This window comes from Anoplopoma fimbria, chromosome 5, assembly GCF_027596085.1.
Source record: "Anoplopoma fimbria isolate UVic2021 breed Golden Eagle Sablefish chromosome 5, Afim_UVic_2022, whole genome shotgun sequence".
Classification (NCBI taxonomy): domain Eukaryota; kingdom Metazoa; phylum Chordata; class Actinopteri; order Perciformes; family Anoplopomatidae; genus Anoplopoma; species Anoplopoma fimbria.
This window is the reverse complement of record NC_072453.1, coordinates 13,390,741-13,409,355: the sequence shown is the minus strand read 5'-3', so window position 1 is coordinate 13,409,355 and position 18,615 is coordinate 13,390,741. Positions and strand designations below refer to the sequence as shown.

The 18,615-nt window shown below is 39.7% G+C and overlaps 1 protein-coding gene across 2 annotated transcripts; it reads left to right on the top strand.

Annotated features, from left to right (window-relative positions):
• The first annotated feature begins 289 nt into the window (after positions 1-289).
• On the top strand, positions 290-18,525 carry gpam (glycerol-3-phosphate acyltransferase, mitochondrial). Of its 2 annotated transcripts, none has more exons than XM_054599216.1 (21): positions 290-443; positions 3,760-3,896; positions 4,041-4,160; positions 4,699-4,772; positions 5,696-5,809; positions 5,947-6,096; positions 6,202-6,301; positions 6,549-6,682; positions 7,437-7,536; positions 9,383-9,595; positions 9,789-9,902; positions 10,327-10,412; positions 11,303-11,415; positions 12,583-12,653; positions 13,090-13,357; positions 13,528-13,685; positions 14,038-14,115; positions 14,238-14,375; positions 14,501-14,690; positions 15,034-15,092; positions 15,208-18,525. In XM_054599216.1, the coding sequence occupies exons 2-21, from the start codon at positions 3,813-3,815 to the stop codon at positions 15,322-15,324; spliced, it is 2,481 nt and encodes an 826-aa protein (XP_054455191.1). In that variant the 5' UTR covers positions 290-443; positions 3,760-3,812; the 3' UTR covers positions 15,325-18,525. The 2 variants fall into 2 exon arrangements, with proteins under 2 accessions (XP_054455191.1, XP_054455190.1); XM_054599215.1 differs by having other exon boundaries at positions 6,546-6,682.
• The last annotated feature ends 90 nt before the right edge of the window (positions 18,526-18,615 follow it).

Sequence of the window (18,615 nt, the reverse complement as noted above, 5' to 3'; positions counted from 1 at the left end):
AAACAGGAGAAGTCCCAGTGTGACAGATGGGGTGTGCAGATCACTAGAAGGGCAGACAACAATGGCACAGAAAAAAAAGTAAGACTAGTTAGAATCTAGTGATTCTGCAATGGGGTGCAGCTGATACAATTAATGAATGGAAGGAAATAAATGCATGGGGATCACAGTGACTCAGTGCTGCCCCCATCTGACCACCAGCAAAACATGCACATGTGGTAGTTCACCACTGAACCAAAATAACAGCGCTGCTTCCTCCAGTGACACATTTCTTTCTGTCAGAGCTGCACCGTCCAGGCTTTGGAGAGAGAGAGAGAGAGAGAGAGAGAGAGACACAAAGAGAGGACGCCAGAGGGCCAAGAAAACCGTCTCCCGCTGCAGCACATTTTTGTCTTCGAGTTTAATTCTCTTTCTGAGACATGAGTCAGCTTAACACGACCGTCAAGGTAAGAGGACATTTCATTCTCTCGATCGCTGTAATGGTAGAAAACAGGACGTCAGTGTAGCCACACGAGGCTACACTGCACATGTCATGGTTTAATTTTAACCCTAACCTCCAAAAAAAAATGGATCAGCTGAAGCCATTGAAACCAGTTCTGGTGAATACATTGTAGCTTTGGCTAAAACAAATCATGTGTTACTTTGTCTTTTTTTTTTTTCTTCTTTCTGTGCCATTGTTGTCTGCCCTTCTAGTTATCTGCACACCCCATCTGTCACACTGGGACTTCTCCTGTTTGACCTCCTTGTGTGGTGGATTAACCTAGTCCTGCACAGTGTTTCTCACAAGGCCTTTTGTCCTCTGCAAGATGAATAGAGTGTGATCTGCTGTCTCCCACTGTTACAGCTTTTTAAATGATTGCTGGTATTTGTCTTGTTCAATTTAATTATTGGAGGATTTTTGTATATTTTGTAAAAAATTAGTAATTGTCTCCTGCATGTCTGTACATATCCCAAGCCTGCATTGGCTGATATGGAATGATTACTGGTATTTGTCTTTGTTCAATTTAATTATTGGAGGATTTTTGTATCTTTTTTTTTTGTTGTAAAATGAGTAATTGTCTCCTGCATGTCTGTAAATATCCCAAGCCGATTGATAAATATGTCTGTTGCATAAAAAACTTACTGTTGCATTCCTGAAAGCTAAAAGCAACACATATCATCTTCACGCATCGTAAAGGCTTATCATTTGGATGATAAAATGGATATCGCATAAGTATTCTTTTCTATTAGAAGACGACAAAAGTAACAATGTAGTTACTTGAATGGAAACGCTATGTTCCACTATGGCAACATTCACCTGTCACTTAATCCCCCAAGATCCTCCTTCTTCAAGTTCTTTGTTTTGCTTCTAACAAAGTCACCCCATCAAGTGTAGTACTCTCGGTCATTGACCCCTTTAAAAAACCTCATCAGTGTGCATATCACCTATTACCACCTCAACATAACAAGCAGATAATGGCTTACAGGGCTTTCATTCGCTGCTGGATTAGTCAGGCAGGAACATTTTTCAGACTTAAGATTCACAGATTTAATGGAGCTGCCCCCTCCTGCTTCTGCCCCTGAACTTACACACAAACTGTTCAATGTTAAGTGTAAAAGCAATCGTTCATTAAGTAACTCAATAGCCCTTCAGAGGCCGTGGGGTTTTCTTTTAATTACCGTTTGTAAACTTTGTACTGCCGTGTTTCTCAAGGCCGTTGGACTCTCCATGTACTCTGTATTTTGTTGAAATGAACAATTGCGGAAACAACAGGCAGAGAGGTTTCAATGTCCTAGTATTTCATTGTCTTTTTAGGTATTTGGGGCCCAGACACTGCACGCCTCCATCGTAGTAAAAGATTAACAAGACACTAACCAATATAGTATAAGACCAGTATGTGTGATGAGGTCATAAAAAGTATTGTTGTACGGTGTTTTATAACCATATCTTAATTTAGCTTTTTAATACTTTTTATTAGCCGAAGCCAGGAGTTCTATCATTTCTAAGTACCTTTCTTTGGCAATTACCATACTCAGAGTTGTTAAGGTGGCCTCTGACAAATTTAAAATAAGGGCACATCCCTTTCCAAGTATTTAATCTTGTTATAAACTTTCAGAGTCTATTTAGAGATATTCGACTAGTACTTGCAGCAAATATGTCTGATGAAACTCATTGTCATATTTGTTTTGAGTAAACACAAATCAAATGGAGATAAATGTTGATTTAAAAGAAAGAACCAGTTGTTTACGAACCTGCAACAGATATTTATAGAGCTACAGTGAATACAACAGGGACTCTTCCCAAACTCCCTGTGGGTTGTGTTTCATGTCTCTCTCACATGTTGCAGAGCTGCACCACTTGATGGAGTTCTGATTTTGCCTTTTGGAAATGACAGTACCCGCTCTAGTTCTTTAGATGAAGTGTTGTGTACTCACAGGAAAACTGTCTGACTTGTGATATTCATAAAGGAAACCTGCTGTTGTCATTTATCGCAAATACTGTAGATTAAAAAAAAAAAAAAAAAGAAGTAATTTGTGGCTTGTTTTGGTGGCACCGTGTCAATATGATGAGGGCGGTTTATTCATATTTATATCTTGAGATATAGTGAAGCCATTTGTTAGATGGCTGAAGCTTGCGTGGCTCTCAAAATGAAGGAGTCTTTGCCCTACTTGTGAACTGTGACATACCAGTATTTAAAAAAAAAAAAAATTCTAGGGGAAGTGCAAATAGTAAAATATAGACTTAACCAAATGATCAGATTTGATAAAGGAGGGGTAAATAAACCCAGCCATTTGATTAGCAGGATATACTTTTTCTTCTAAGTAGTGACTGTCACCTGGTTGTTACTAAAGGTCCTCCAGTCACAGATGTTGGTGCGGGTAATGCATCATGCTCCCTGCTTTGGAACTCATACCTGCAGGGTGATACATCCTGTGGGAGGGGCCCACATTCTTTAGCTATTGGATCCACTTAGTTTCTCTGGTTCTCTGTTGAACTGAGGCTGGTAACACCTGGTTCATGCTCAGCGCTAATGCACGCAGAATGCTGAGCAGAGGCAGATGTTGCAGCGTGTGGGGAGCTACCTGGATAAATTACAGCACCCATAAGGATGTCAATCCTGCAAATTTACCTGCTGCGGGACTAATAAAGGATTATCTTATCTTATCTTATCTTCTCTCATCTGATGCAATCCTATTGCTGCAAAATATATTTTGCATTGAAGGTTTCTTTTACGAATTAGTATAAAAAGCTGAAAGTATTTTCTTATATTCACAGGTAAATATGTATCTACTATTCTGTATTCAAGTAAAATTTGAGCACCTTGTTATTTTCACACAAACAATGTTTAGAAACTGACAACGTTTTTATATATATATATATATATATATATATTTATATATATATATATATATATATATATATATATATATATATATATATATATATATATATATATATATATCTAAGACTCTGTAGTTAATCTACAAAAAAACATAAAAATCTTAATTAAAATTAAATTAATGAGGTTTGCAAGTTTTTAATCTACAATAATCTGCTGTTTGTGTGTCAGTAGTTTCTTGTTAAGATGCTAATGTGGTGTAGTCTATTTGAAGTATGATTTTCTGACTTGTGGTGCCACACAAAAAGTGAATTGTGATATTCTCTAATGTAAGGATATTAATAGGCTCTTGCCCAGAGAATGGCAACTTGCGTATTGCCAGGAGTGAAGGCACATTAAAGTAATGAAAATGTAACCATGTGACATCCCTGTGTCTTTCCAGCTTGCCAGCTAGTGGGGTGTGATCTGGAGGGAGAGAAAAGGACAGCGGAGAACATGGAGCTGTCAGATGGCTTGCTGCTGCAGGTCAACAACGGGGAACAGTGGTGTAACCGCTGGAAACATCCCAACGATGACTCGGTAAACCACCGACACAGACCATCAATATATATCTTCATAATTCCGTTATACAGTAGGACCAGCATTACACATCTTGTCAGATCGTATGTGTTTGCTCTTGTTTCAGCACCTTCAATGATTTTTCTGTGTGGTTGTCTTTTAAAGGACCGCAGCATCAGCCCCTCAGTCCTGCGCTGTGTTGCCAGCACATGGAAGGAGGGCCTGCTCAACAGAAAGAGGCCATTTGTGGGCCGTTGCTGTCACTCCTGTACTCCACAGAGCTGGGTAATTTAACACCAAAGCTAATTCATTTTTACTAGCCTCTAGTCAAATCCTTTGTATTGTTTGTTCTTATGTAAATGTTTTTAACTAAGGAGAACATAATCAATATGCAGGGTACAGCTCCTTCAAAAAACTATTTCTTGTTGCTGTTTGAAGACACAAATCCATCCAGTTACCAAGTTACCCTTAAGATGTATTGTTTTATGTGAATCAATCAATATGATATAATTCCAGTTCTAACAGCCGAGGCAACATTTTTTCAAAACAATGTGTGAAGCACTGGTTTGAGCATCGGGAGTCAGTTTTCCTGCGTCAGTGGGAAGGATTGCTCTGTAAGGATTGCTCATCTGGACTCCAGTCTGCAAATAATTGTCCTATAATGAGCCAAGTACTCGTCAAAGACAGCAAAATAAAATACAATATACATTTCATGTCTTTATTTTTCATATACAAAACCCATCGCTGTCTCTAAGGCTCTTAGTTGAAGTTATGTGGACGCTGTGTTTCCTCACAATAATAATCATTTGTGTCTCGGTCGCAGGAGAAACTGTTCAACCCCAGTATTCCATCTCTGGGACTACGCAATGTCATCTACATTAATGAGACCCACACCAGGTAAATAAAGCAAAACCTACTCCATTATGGTATCACTTCTTTCTGCAGAATTTTACTTTGAGCAGTCCGTTTGGCCAGGCAAGAGGAACTTATTCATCTTCTGAAACTACATGGCGAGCTGGTTGGCTTTCACATGCTGTTTTGGCTTCTGATGACAATTGAATTGCAACCTGCAACAAGAGCAAGAGCTCTAACTCCTCCTGTATAGAACGATCAATACAGTGCAGACAGGCGCTGGCCCTCCTTACAACCTGTGTATAATACATGGCTTTAAGTCAAGAGGGCCATCTGTGAAACAGTGGAAAGGTAGACAGGTGAATAATTTAAAAAGTTTGTCAGTGGACACCGAACACATGCATCCAGTGACTGAATTTAGCAGGCGAAACTCAGTAAGACATCTTAACAGCTCAACCCCAAACAGTATAAATATGAGCTTAGTGTGAATCTTTGCTTTTTTTGAAGTCCAAAGCAACCCTTTGGATAGATGTACCTGAGTGAAGGCCGATTGGAAAAAGCTGAAATAAGTTTATATTCTTTTATTTTATTTATTCTGCATTGTATTAGCATCCTAGAGCCTGTGAAACTGGAGACTACTGTGTGTGTATGTGTTTCCTGAAAATGTGTTAAATTACCAGGAGATCAGCGTAACCAACAAAAAACAAGTTCTGTCTTGCTAGTTTTTTATCTGAACAGTTAAACTATTTTATTGTGTTTGTGTGTGTGTGAGAGAGTGCATGTTTGTATGTATGAGACAGAGACTTTTTTTTATCATTTTTTTCTATTTATTTGAACAGTTATACATACCAATACACAAAATATGTCAATACATCCATTAGCCATGCGTACAGTATATATTTGAGAATATGTTCTCTTCCTTATATGTATATACATTAACATTTGTGTGTTAATGTGTCTTGATGCAGGCAGCGGGGGTGGCTGGCGCGCAGGCTGAGTTATGTGCTGTTCGTCATGGAGAGAGATGTCAACAAGGACATGTTCGTCAGGAACGTAGTGGACAACGTGCTCAACAACAGCAGGTAACGGCCGACTCAACGTGATACGTTTGTTGGACCTTGCCATTAATGTGTATCGGAGCGTGAGCGTGTGTAGTGTCCCCTGTTGGAATAAAACTTTGTGTCCACTTATGTTTGTTCTGTGCTTCGGTCCATGGCAGGGTGGAGAGCTCTATCTTGGAGGTGGCCACAGTTTTGGACGCTGCAGCCAGCCAGCCTGGCCTGGAGCAAAAAGCAGTCAGTAAAGTGAAGCAAAAAGCCAGGGCCTTCCTTCAGGAGATGGTGGCCAACATTTCACCGGCCTTCATCAGGTACCAGAAATCACTATGTTACACTTCACTAAAATAGACTAGGTTCTGCTACAACTAAAGCTTTGTACTCTTTGTTCCTGGTCCACATCTTTCCTTGTTGTTCAGGCTGACAGGGTGGGTCCTCCTGAGGCTCTTTAATGGTTTCTTCTGGAGCATCCAGATCCACAAGGGTCAGCTGGAAATGGTCAAGAAAGCTGCTACAGAGGTCAGCAGAAACTATACCGAAAAAACCCCCAGTTAATTGTACTGTCAAAGCACCACCGTCTCCACAAAACGTGCAAGATCGTGTTTTCAGAATTTACATTGTCCCAACAGGCATTACACAAGTATAGATTCTCACAATACATTTCTGATGGGTGCATTGTGTAAATGTAGAGTATAGCTACTGTAGACATTATATCAAATTAGAAGAAATGTGTTTATAACTCATCCGTGTCCTGTCTTTACAGCAGAATGTGCCAATGGTCTTCCTCCCTGTTCACAAATCCCACATTGACTACCTGCTCATCACCTTGATCCTGTTCTGTCACAACATCAAAGCCCCTCACATTGCTGCTGGAAACAACCTCAGCATTCCTATCCTCAGGTAAAAGACACAGGAAGCCTCACGTCAAGTTTGATCTCAAAAGAAAGTGTATCTCCGCTCTCTGTTAGTGAAAACACAGAGATCAGTTTGATATAAGAAGAAAGGGAGTTCCTTGTAAATGGATCAGAGAGGAATTTAAACTGATCTAAAAAGTTAAACCAAAGATTGAAACTGATTTTACATTGATCTAACACTAATATCAGGGAAGCCAGGCTGACAAACAGGTGGTGAAACTGTGTTATAATAACCTACTTCATATACTATTTGAGGTTCCAAAACAGATCTTCTATAGTACATGGGTGCTTATGACATAAACCCCCAGAAGTAACAACCTGAGCCTTGTTTACTGAGAACAGAAACGCACCCAGTGACAGGATACAGAAGAGAAAACATGCAGGAAATGAAGAAGTGAAACTGTTTGTAAAGAAGAGATATAAACATCTGATGGGTTCAGCACATAAATATGTAGAAGACTTTAAGTAAAGGCAGTAGTTCCCTGTTAACAAGCGTTTTCCAGATTGTAGGGAACATTTGTCAGCAATACCTCCAATAATCACATGTTTTAAAGAGGAGTCACTAGAGTATAATTATACTATTTATATCACGGTTTCGCCATAATCCAAATGATTGGCCTGTGTTGATTTACTGGAATATCACAATTTTGCAGCCAACTGAAAATGATAAGGACACCGCTGCTGCCCTTCTAGATAGCTTAGCGTGGAAGCCACATGATCCAACGTTCTTTTCTTTTCAGCACCCTTATCCGTAAACTTGGAGGATTCTTCATACGACGGAAAATGGAGGAAACGGGGGATGGAAAGAGGGACATCTTGTACAGATCGCTCTTACATGCAGTGAGTCCCAAGAGTCTAGTTATCTTCCACAGTAAAGGCTGCTTTATCTATTATATGTATGTGTGCTGGTTTGCATGGTTAATTATATAACTACAGGCCGTCTTCATGCTTTTCTGCTCTATGTGCTCTTTTCATTCCTGACTGAAATGCAGGGAGACTTTTTTTTTTTTTACAAAAAGTTTTTATCCAACAAAGTATTCTGCAAAAAAAAAGCTTCTTTCAGAACCCTTAATCAAAGCTTCAAATGTACATTCAGTCTCTTCCTATTCACTTTTAAATAACTTTTACAATACTACTATCCTGTATTTATAATAGTGTAACTTTTGTAGACTTCTCCACAACTTATGCTGTAAAGTAAAGATGAGTTATGCTGCTTTCACTTCACTTCATATGCTGTCAGTTTTTCTCTGTTGAGACCGTAAGCAGGTTTATACATCTTATCTCATACTTGGACACATTGTCATTGGTGACTAATTGGATCACATGAAGAGTTGTAGTGTAACTAGCAATGATTATAGCAGTTTTTAACTACAGTACAGATGGTCACAACTTTGACTCCTGGGACTGTTAGAGTCCAAGTATGGTCTGGGTGAAAGTATGAGAAATGTCACAAATGTATTGTTTTGCCTTTCAAATGTCCCAACAATGTCTTTGCCGCTGGTAAGAATGTAATTCCACCCTGATGTGTGCATCTCAAGATAGTCACTGGTGCAGACGCCTTTTGAATAGACTGAATGAATGGAAATAAGAGGCTGATTAAAACTGGAATCTGATCCTTTTGTTCAGCTCTAGTATTTGGATAATGCGGATCATTAAGCTTTTGCTAATGAGAAAACCTGAAGTAGAACTAATGTGAATGACTACTCTGTTAATATTAATGCTTTGTCGTCATACATACGTCATACTTCTAGTGCAAAGTCTCTAAATGGGCTTTCTTTAAAACAGCTAGGCTGCTTTAGTGGATTTTCTTAATTTACCAGTCTATCATAGTTAGGAGTTGCTGTTAATGTGCATGTTTGGAGTTTGTGGAAGAGAGTTGTGGGTATTGAAAGCAACACAGGCAGTGTATTGTGCCTATAAGGTATCAGCTTAAGACATGGGCAACTGTTGTAAAGCATGACCTACATTTTAACCCTTTGTACCTCTGATATTTTACAACACATCCCACCAAACAGACTTTACAAATGGACAATGTGGTAGTTAAATTTGCTATAGGAAATAATTTTAATCTGGTATGCCTGTGTCCCTCACAGAAATGTAATTAACCAAAAACCATCACAGGCAGGCAGAGGTTATTAAAATAAAACAATTCTAATTTTGGACCTGGACGTTCGGCATTTAAGATAAGATAAGATAAGATAATCCTTTATTAGTCCCGCAGCGGGGAAATTTGCAGTTAGCTGTGAAAAGGACAGAGTCCATTTTAGAACGAAGCTTCTCCTCTCAAAAGTGTCTTTTTAGCAACAGACAGCTGTTCACATACTGCACTCAGGTGGATACTGTTACACAACGTGGTTGCCTTGGCATGTGCCCAGTCCCCTGCGGTGGGTTTGGGGGTCAAACTGTTGGAGACCACCACCCACTTTAATCTTGTATTCAGGCTGCATACACAGCAGCGTCACAGCTCTCACTTGACTTGTCTTCTACCTTGTAATGGAGTCAATGTTTTGATACAGAATGTCAAAAATCGCATCAAATTGCATTTTCACCAAAAGTATAGTGACCTTTATGAAGCGGATGCACATTTGTCTCCCTTTTGACATCCAGCGTCACCTTTAATCATTCATCTTCATCCCACCATTCTCCCTTCAACATTTTCCTCTGTGTTTCATCAATCTTCCTTCAGTACACGGAGGAGTTGTTGCGTCAGCAGCAGTTTCTGGAGGTCTACCTGGAGGGTACCCGCTCCCGCAGTGGTAAGCCTTCTACAGCGCGCGCAGGCATGCTGTCCATCGTGGTAGACACCATGTGCACTGGGTCGATACCAGATGTACTGGTGGTGCCAGTTGGCATCTCTTACGATCGTATAATTGAAGGCAACTACAATAGTGAGCAGCTGGTAAGTGCTTGGTGGATATCTGCTGTTTGTGTGCACTTTTGCTTTGGCCACAAAGGTGTTTTTCTCAGTCATTCAAAGAAACAGAATACATGTTATACTATTTGGCTTTTGGTGGTTAGCGGTGGGATAACTAGAATATGTTGTTATGATTATTTACATTAAAGTAACCTTCTGAACTCCTTTATTCCACCAGGGCAAACCTAAGAAGAATGAGAGTTTGTGGGGAATAGCATGTGGAGTGTTCAGGATGCTGAGGAAGAACTACGGTTGCGTCCGAGTCGACTTCAACCAGCCCTTCTCCCTGAAGGTGATTTACCGCATGTTTACATCAGCTTTTGTACAAAAGAACTACAGCTGTGAGGAGCTATAACTATAGACCATTTTACAGTTTTCTAATGTTGACATTCTAAATGTATCCCAGTTTATTTGCTGTTGTGTTGTATGCAAATGATATAAGCTAAAAGGACATGGACCAAAAGCTGTCGCCTAGCAAAGCAATTTCCATTAAAACAGTCTATAACAGATTTAAGCTCTTATTTTTAAGGGTTAAAAAGTATTACAAAGCCTCAAAATGTAGGGATTTTACCACAAAAAGATCATGCTTTCTTTTGGTTTCTTAACACATTCATTGAGAAAAGTGAGAATATATTAAATGAGAAATGAATGAATGTGGTTTCCATAAATTTTAAACTGGCAAGTATTTACAAGTTTGTCTTGTGTGTCTAATGCAGGAGTACCTGGACTCCCAGAGAAGCCGCCATATCCCACCGGCAGTGTCCCTTGAGCAAACCTTGATGCCCATCATTATTTCGGCACAGTAAGGGCAAAAACACACTCACACACGTCCCACTCTGACATTCAGTTATACGCTCCACTGACCACAAACCAGCCGCCCCACATTCCCACCTGTAATATTCCGAACACTCATGTCCAAGCTTGACTTGACTCCCTCCTGCTACTTCACAGCATGGTCTGTTTTCTGACATCTGAGCACAGCACTTAAGTCAGCATTGGCAGTGGTCACTTCAGTTCAGCCCTGTCCCTTCAAAATAAATCTGAACAGTCATACAGAACATCAACAAGGACGGCAGCGCTCCATGCCAGATGGTCTGGGGTCACAAGTTTAGAACTAATGCCAGCAGAGCCGACTGAAAACACAAATGGCAAATACTATTTCATAAAAAAAAGCGTATAGTAACACTCACATGCTGAATAGTAGCCTATCCTATCCTGTCTTGGATAGACATGTAACGACTCGACTAGACTAGAGCCTGGAAATAACAGCGGAGCGTAAGAGTGAGCAGAAGGAACCACGTGTTCAGGAGCGTAACGGTAATTGAATGATCCCCTTTGCTAAGATATTAAGCTTACTTCAGTTCAGATTAGTGTTTATTTAAAACACAAGGGGCAGTTTGTTAGCAGCATAAAGCTCTTGTGCAGAAAAGTAGGACACTGGGCAGACTCAGGCCTTATTGGTGCCTCTGTATTTACAGTCATGTCAGTCTAAACTAATCATCTAAGTATTATATTATAACGTATATTGGAGGTTTCAATCATTTTACTTATTATAAACATCTATTCAATGATAGAGATGGAAACCGATTTGTGAAACGAACTGGTGTATGCAAACCATATCAAGCTGACGTTGCAAGACAATCAAAATCTTTATATTTACAAGTGGAGTTGTTGTTCTTCTTCTTCTTCCAGACCTGATGCTCAGCTGTTTGAGGGGCAGGAAGAGGAGCAGCTGAACAGAGAGCTGCCCGATGACATTTCAAGACGACAACTTATTAACAACCTCGCCAAGCACGTCCTCTTCAGTAAGAAATTCACAACTCCTCAGCCTCAGGATTTACTACACCCTAACTATAGCCCTGTTACATTTAGAGATTATTATTATTATCAGCCTCACCAAGACTCTTGTGACTTTGTGACTTTACTTCAAAGTCACAGTGCAACTTTTGTCTTTGGATTTTTAGTTTTGTAGTATAGAAAGACAGCAACATGTAAATGCCATCCTGTTTAAAGTCTTCCAACCAGGATGGCCCATTCAGCCAAATTTTCTTTTGGCACAATCAAATCTCATATATTTAAAATACTGGAGCACACGTTTGCTGCTTCATTATTTGCAGACGATTTGTCTTTTATCGTCTGCTTTTGCTCATCATTCTCCTTTTCATCATAAAAGTGCACCTTCTTGCTTGAGCTAAGGCTGCACACATTAAATACTATCCATCATACTGCCTCCATTAATTTAAATCCAACACAGCACAGCATCAGTCCATCACTCTGGGCTTTTTTACCTCGAGGGTAGCTCTACAGAAACCGGTTCTCCCCAGCTCATTCAGCTGCATTCTCCTACGCAAGGGCCCATTTGTGTTTTGCTCCCAGCCAATCAGAAAGCCTCCAGCTGGATGGCATGTTGTTTTCAGCCAATAGGATGAAGGGGAGGAAAGAGAGGCAGAGGAGGGGAGGAATGCAGTACCAATGCTCACACACGCTTTACACCCCTGAACCTGAGCTATGCTCAAAATGACCACTAGTAACCCCTTGTCCTCGGGCATATGCACGCACACGCACACACACACACACACACACACACACACACACACACACACACACACACACACACACACTCATACACATTCACACACACACACTAGAGTGTTTTCTCTGTCTGCCTAATATCTTATGAATGTAATCAACTCTCTGGATATTTTAATCCATATGATTATTTTAAGACTGTAACATGTCTAGTGAGTAAAATGTTCCAAATGTTTGATATTTAAACTGTCTGTTCCAACAAGTCCCCTACTTATTTAGTTGTTGTCATAAACCTCAGCAATGTCAAACAGAAGAGACTTCAGGTCAGATCGTTAACAGCGTTGTGTTGTTTTTTTTATCTTTAGACTAAAAAATATTTTTTTATGGATGGATATTAGTATATTCGTTGGCAGTCTGTAACCTCTTTGTGTCTTCTCTCACAGCGGCTAACAAGTCATCAGCGATAATGTCCACCCACATCGTAGCCTGTCTGCTGCTGTATAGACACAGACGGGTAAGTCTGGCTTTTCATGTCCTCCCGGTTTCTTACCTATGGTATATTGTTCTCCTGTTCATCCATCTCTCGCCCATCATCCTCTGTTACACCAAGGTGATCCAAATGCCACATACCTCTGCATGATAGTAATGAATGTACCTCTCTGTTAGAGATCTCGCTCTTCCTGCGGCCTCTCTTCTGTACATTAGTGGTGAGCCGCTGCCCTCTGCAGGCACACTGATGTAAGTGGGTTGCAGTGGGAGACAATTGCTGGAATTGTATTTCTGTTATGAGGATTTGGCCAGAGCTGTATACAAAAAAACTCAATCCCAGTCAATCATATCGTTGTACTGAGTCCTGGCTTCGATTAGTTCATGGAGTCACCAATGATCCCTGATTCTTTTTTTTTGCTTTTTTTTTTTAGCTTTTGATTTTACTTCTGTTTTGCTCCAAGGGGGTGGTGCTGTCCAAGCTGGTGGAAGACTTCTTCAACATGAAGGAGGAGATCCTGTCAAGGGACTTTGATCTGGGCTTTTCGGGGAACTCTGAGGATGTGGTCATGCGTGCCCTCCACCTCCTGGGAAACTGCGTCAATGTGACCAGCAGTGCAAACCGCAACGGAGAGTTCACCATCGCACCCAGCCAAACTGTACCAGCGCTTTTTGAGCTCAACTTCTACAGCAACGGCCTTTTCCATGTCTTCATTTCTGATGCAATCATTGGTAGGTTGAGCCAAGAGCTTGTTGTGTTCTAAGCTCAATCTGGTGCATGACTTATCTTTGACTTGTTTACTGGTGTGTGGTAGATAAAATTTGCTGTTGATGTTATTAATTCCATGAGTCAGACGCTTGTTTTCCCAGGCTTAGATTTTAACTTTATGATTTGTCCCCAGCCTGCAGCATCCTGTCACTGCAGCGAGAGATGGTGGCGGAATCAGAGTCTGATCAACAGCCTGATGGTCCCAGCAGCCTCCCTCTCAGTCAGGAGAGACTCATCCGCAAGGCGGCTGGGCTCTCTCACTTCCTCATTAATGAGGTGGCAGTGGCACCAGTAAGTCCTGCACATTGTCACCATCTTTCTAAACTTTGCACTGTACAAAATGAGTCTAGCAAGTAGCAAGAGGTTTTTAAAAACAAAAACCTTCATGTCCCTTTTTTCTTCTTTTGCTGTGTCTGAAGTGTAATATGAAAAGTCTTTGTTATATGGGCTAGTGCATGAGAATAACATATGACAAACCCATATTAACACAGGATCTTCATTAGACCTAATACTGATCAGCTGTGTATACTTTAGCATTTTATATCTGATGCTGTTGAGTATTTAAACACATTTTAAATAAGACTCCTCATGGTTCTTTGCATGTTTCACAGTGCCTCTCCCTCTCCTCCTCTCTGTCTCACAGCCCTGTCAGACTATTTACCAGGTTTTTCATGATGCAGTGACCCGGCTGATCCAATATGGAGTTCTCTACGTAGCAGAGGTCAGTTTACAGACACAAACCTCACTGCTGGCAAACAAAAAAAATCGCTTACTGTATTTGTTATACGTGGTGGGACTTTTCAAGGCCCAGATGATCTGGTTTAATATGTGTGTGTTTGACAGGAGGACCAGGAAGAGCTAAGTCCCAGTCCCACAGAGGAACCGTGGCCCAAAAAGTTCCCAGAGCCTCTTTCCTGGAGAAGCGACGAGGAGGACGAGGACAGTGACTTTGGAGAGGAGCAGAGAGATCGCTACCTAAAGGTCTGATTGAGTAATACTTATCTCAAAAGACTAATTTATTAAAGCCCACAGAGCCACCAAACACGGTTCTGTTTTCAAGTTTGATCAGGCGAAACGGAGTCACTGACTTTCCCTCCTCGTTTTAGGTGAGCGTTTCCGCAGAGCACCAGGAGTTCTTCGTCTTCCTACAGCGACTAGTCAGCCCGGTGCTGGAGGCCTACAGCGGCGCTGCAATCTTTGTCCACAGTCTGAGTCAGCCCATGGCTGAGTCCGAGTACACCCAGAGGCTCTTCAGATACCTGCTCACCCGCACAGAGAGAGGAGTGGCTGCTTATGGTAGTACTGCGATACTTCCCCACATACTGTACGCTTTAGGAACTATTTAAGTTATTTAAAATTCATCATCCAGGCTTAGTTTCAACTTGGAATAAACAACAAAGGGCACTGCATAATTACTGCATGTTTCATCCGTGTATGATAAAATATAAAGAAAAATCAAGGTAAAACCACAACAGTTACTGGAATGACTGTGCTAGGTTAATGCTATATCTCAGAGCAAAACGGCTTCTGAAGATTACCTATGAATTAACTAGTACAATATTCAGTAAAAATAAAATGTCAGTCATGTGCATATTAAATTGGTTGTTTTTTTAATCCTTTGTGTGTGTTTTTTTTCCAGGTGAAAGTGCAACTCATTACCTGGTTAAGAACACAGTGAAGACATTCAAAGAGCTCGGGGTAAGAGTGTGTTAATGAACACGTGATATGTTGCTCACAGTTATTGAAATGAATTAGGGTTTGGGGTTCCTGCAACTAGATTTCAGTTTGCCCCCTGTGTTGTGATCTCCTGTAGGTCCTGAAGCAGAGAAGAGAGAACAAGGTGACGACTCTGGAGCTGAGCAGCACCTTTCTACCTCAGGCCAATCGGAACAAACTCCTGCAGTTCATCTTAGGTTTCGCCCTGCTGTGACCGACACACCCTTTCAGCCCAGCTCAAACCCCAGGCTCCTTCCAATAAAGGGCTTCTACTGGTTACTTCTAAACAATCCCAGGTGCTAGTCTGTGGAAAGCTTTACCAGGAAGTGCCTTCATGTAACAGCCGCTAACTGTTAGCTGTTAGCCGGAGGCGACTTGAAGCCAGTCTTCCCTTTTTGTTCCAGTCTCTGACTCCCTGTCTTAGAACTGTGCAGCTGATAAAACACATGTATCGTTCTTTGAAGAGGATCTACGGATCATCTTCTCTTTGTGAACTTTGCCAGTGAGGTCATGAAGTTTTAACATGATCACAATTTTAAACTTAATCAGAAAATATACTCAAGCAGGTTAGTAAATAAGAATCACTTTTACAGCAAATCGAACAAAGCAAGCTGCCTTTTCGTCTATTCAAGTAAACAAGCAAAATATTCATAGAAAATAATGGTAAACATAAAGAACAAAGGCATTTTTATGTTAACTCTGCTAGTTTGTAAAACTGCGGTATTTTCTGCAGTGAACTCCACTATCAAACAGTAGAAAACATTTAAAAATTTAGTTTGATGAAAGGCTAACTTTGAAAGCAAATCCCTGTACATAGGCTACAAGAGCAAGAGTCGTATTTGTAGTGCATTTAAATATATGCACTCCGGTGTCATCAACTTTAATAATGTAGGAACATTAGGTAGAAAGATTTGTCCCTGCAAAATGCGTACATATCTAAATTTTCAATCGCTAAACTAAATGTCGAAATCTAATCCTCCTTATAGACAGCTTTGATCAATTATACTCCACAGTTACTGGTTTAAGATATCAAAGATATAATCAGCAAATCAGTTCAGCCGTGCAAAAATATCTACTTGGCAAACACAAAATGTACCTGTTGAAAGTCTGGCGCAGCCTAAAATCACGAGCATCTCCAGTTAAGTGCATTCAAACCACTAATTTCTAAGTGCATTCAGTTACACTTTTTCGTTTTTGATGAAAAGTAACTTTGATCTCTTTTCATAACAGCTTTTTCACCTGTTGATCACTGTTACATAGCAGAGCACTTTGAGTTCTTAATACCAGCCATCACATCCACTTAGGTTCAAATGTAACAAGCTCAGAACCTCTTAGGTCATGCCTTTCAGGGAAAGATTTGGGTTCATCACCACTTTTTCTTTAATTGTATTAACATATCTTATATAAGCTGTTATAACATAACTACTGAGAGAGCAGATTTGCTCCAATGGAAGGGCATTCACAAAAACAAAGGAACTGCATAGTGTGGTTAAAAAGAAATGGTACATATCCACTGTGTAGTCCATTAAAACAAAAAAACTAAAAGTTGGCACAATAGTGTCTCTGTTGTACTTGTGAAAAAAGGAGAGGATGTACTTCTCCTCTGTATACATTTAAATACAGATTACTGAAAATGAAATAATACTCCTTAACTGTCAGGTTTATCTATTTTTCTTGGTTCAGTGTTTCATTTCAAATTTTCAGCACCACTGTCTCACGAAATCACAGTCTGCAAATGTTCTATAAACAAACTTAAAGCAAGTAGAACCAGATCATTACAGTTTTTGTTCCAAAATACACATGTGAAAAAAATGGTGTTAGACAGGTTGGGAGTAAAAACTGTGGTAACAGAATATCGGTCTTGAAAATCAAAAACGGACCATTAAAAGACGTGATAATTAAATCTCACTGCACTGATGTTGTGCATTTAGCTGCTTAACGTTATCCATTTTTCATTTTTACTGCGAAATAACACAACATGACTTAATATTTAGGCCCTGTCTTATGTGTGTAATTCACAATCTGAAGACATTTAACATTGAACATAAATGTACAACATATAAGTTAATGTTGGTGTATGAGTGCACACCAACTGAGAGAAAAAAAGAGGAATGTGTTTGGAAAGGACAAAAAAAAAGTTTGATACATTTTCTGGATTATTAGAGGAGGTGCTCACAACATGTTTCTCGGATTGATAATGTGAAGAAGACAAAGTGAATGTTAGAAATCGACATTTATGATCTGTCAGGGCAATTAAAGTCAATGGGCATTGGGTGTCTGGTGGTTAACATTAAATTAATATTTATACTGAAAGAATTGTTGACGGTGATCAACAACACTGCTTGTTACAATTAACTTAAATGCATTTTGTCAACATATTGCTTCACATAATATATAAGGCTGCATATTTTCATGCAGTCATTCAAATCTGTGTACGAAATAACCCTGAAATGGAAACTTGTGGAGGATCGGTGAACGAGGCCCGCGGCATGTTGAAGAACAGAAACATATGTCATTTAAATGTGAATGTGAACAAAGTGATTATGAATTGCATTCAACGCATTCTGAGCCCAAAATCTGTTCAAGTCCCCACGCTGGGGGACCCCACCACCAACAACACCTCCGCCAAGATAAAAAAAAAAAAAATAACATTACGTACTGTACTGCATGTTTCCTCTGGTCGCCTTCAATCATCGACATTTCAATGTGAACTCCACCTAACCTGAGAATTGTATTTTACAGTTTTGTTGCAGAGAAAGATATTTGTTTCGGAGATGAAGTTAAATTTGTTTACCTCTTGAATGTATCTCATCTGTATCTGAAAAAGGTCATTGTGATATTGTAGAGTACTCTGGAGTTGGTACACAGACACGATACAGATTCTTTGAACTGCTCATTGGGATTATTGTTGAGACTAATTGCTACTGAAGCTGCATTAACAACATCCCTCTACGACTGTAACTTTGTAGGATTAAAAAAAAGCCTGTATCTGGGGAGCAGGTGCCTTTTTAATGCACTGTAGTGTCCTTTGGTTGTGTTTTTATTTGTTCTGTTCTTGTGCATGTTAACAAAGATTATTTCGTGTGGGAATCCAAAAGAACACTGTAGATTGTAATTTAAAAAACAACAACACGAGCAGATAACTTGTCGTTGCTAGAAGAAGAATCACCAGCTACAATAAATAAAGTGTCATTTTTTTTGTTCTTGCTTTCTCCGAGCAAAGCACAATTGGCATTATTAGATTTTGTTTTTAAATAAATTAGTGATAGATTAACAATTGTGTCTTGTCTGTCTTTTTATGAATTCATTTTTAGTCGAAGGATGGGACAGTAAATGTTTGGTTATCTATGTCAGTATACATTTTTTCAAATTCATTGATTTTATCCATATCATGTGCAGTTACAAAATGTTTCCTTTGATTGAATATAGTTCAATCATTTCATCCACGTTTCTTTAATACAAACATGTTACATCAGAGTTTGTATGTTTTTTCTTTACATATTTT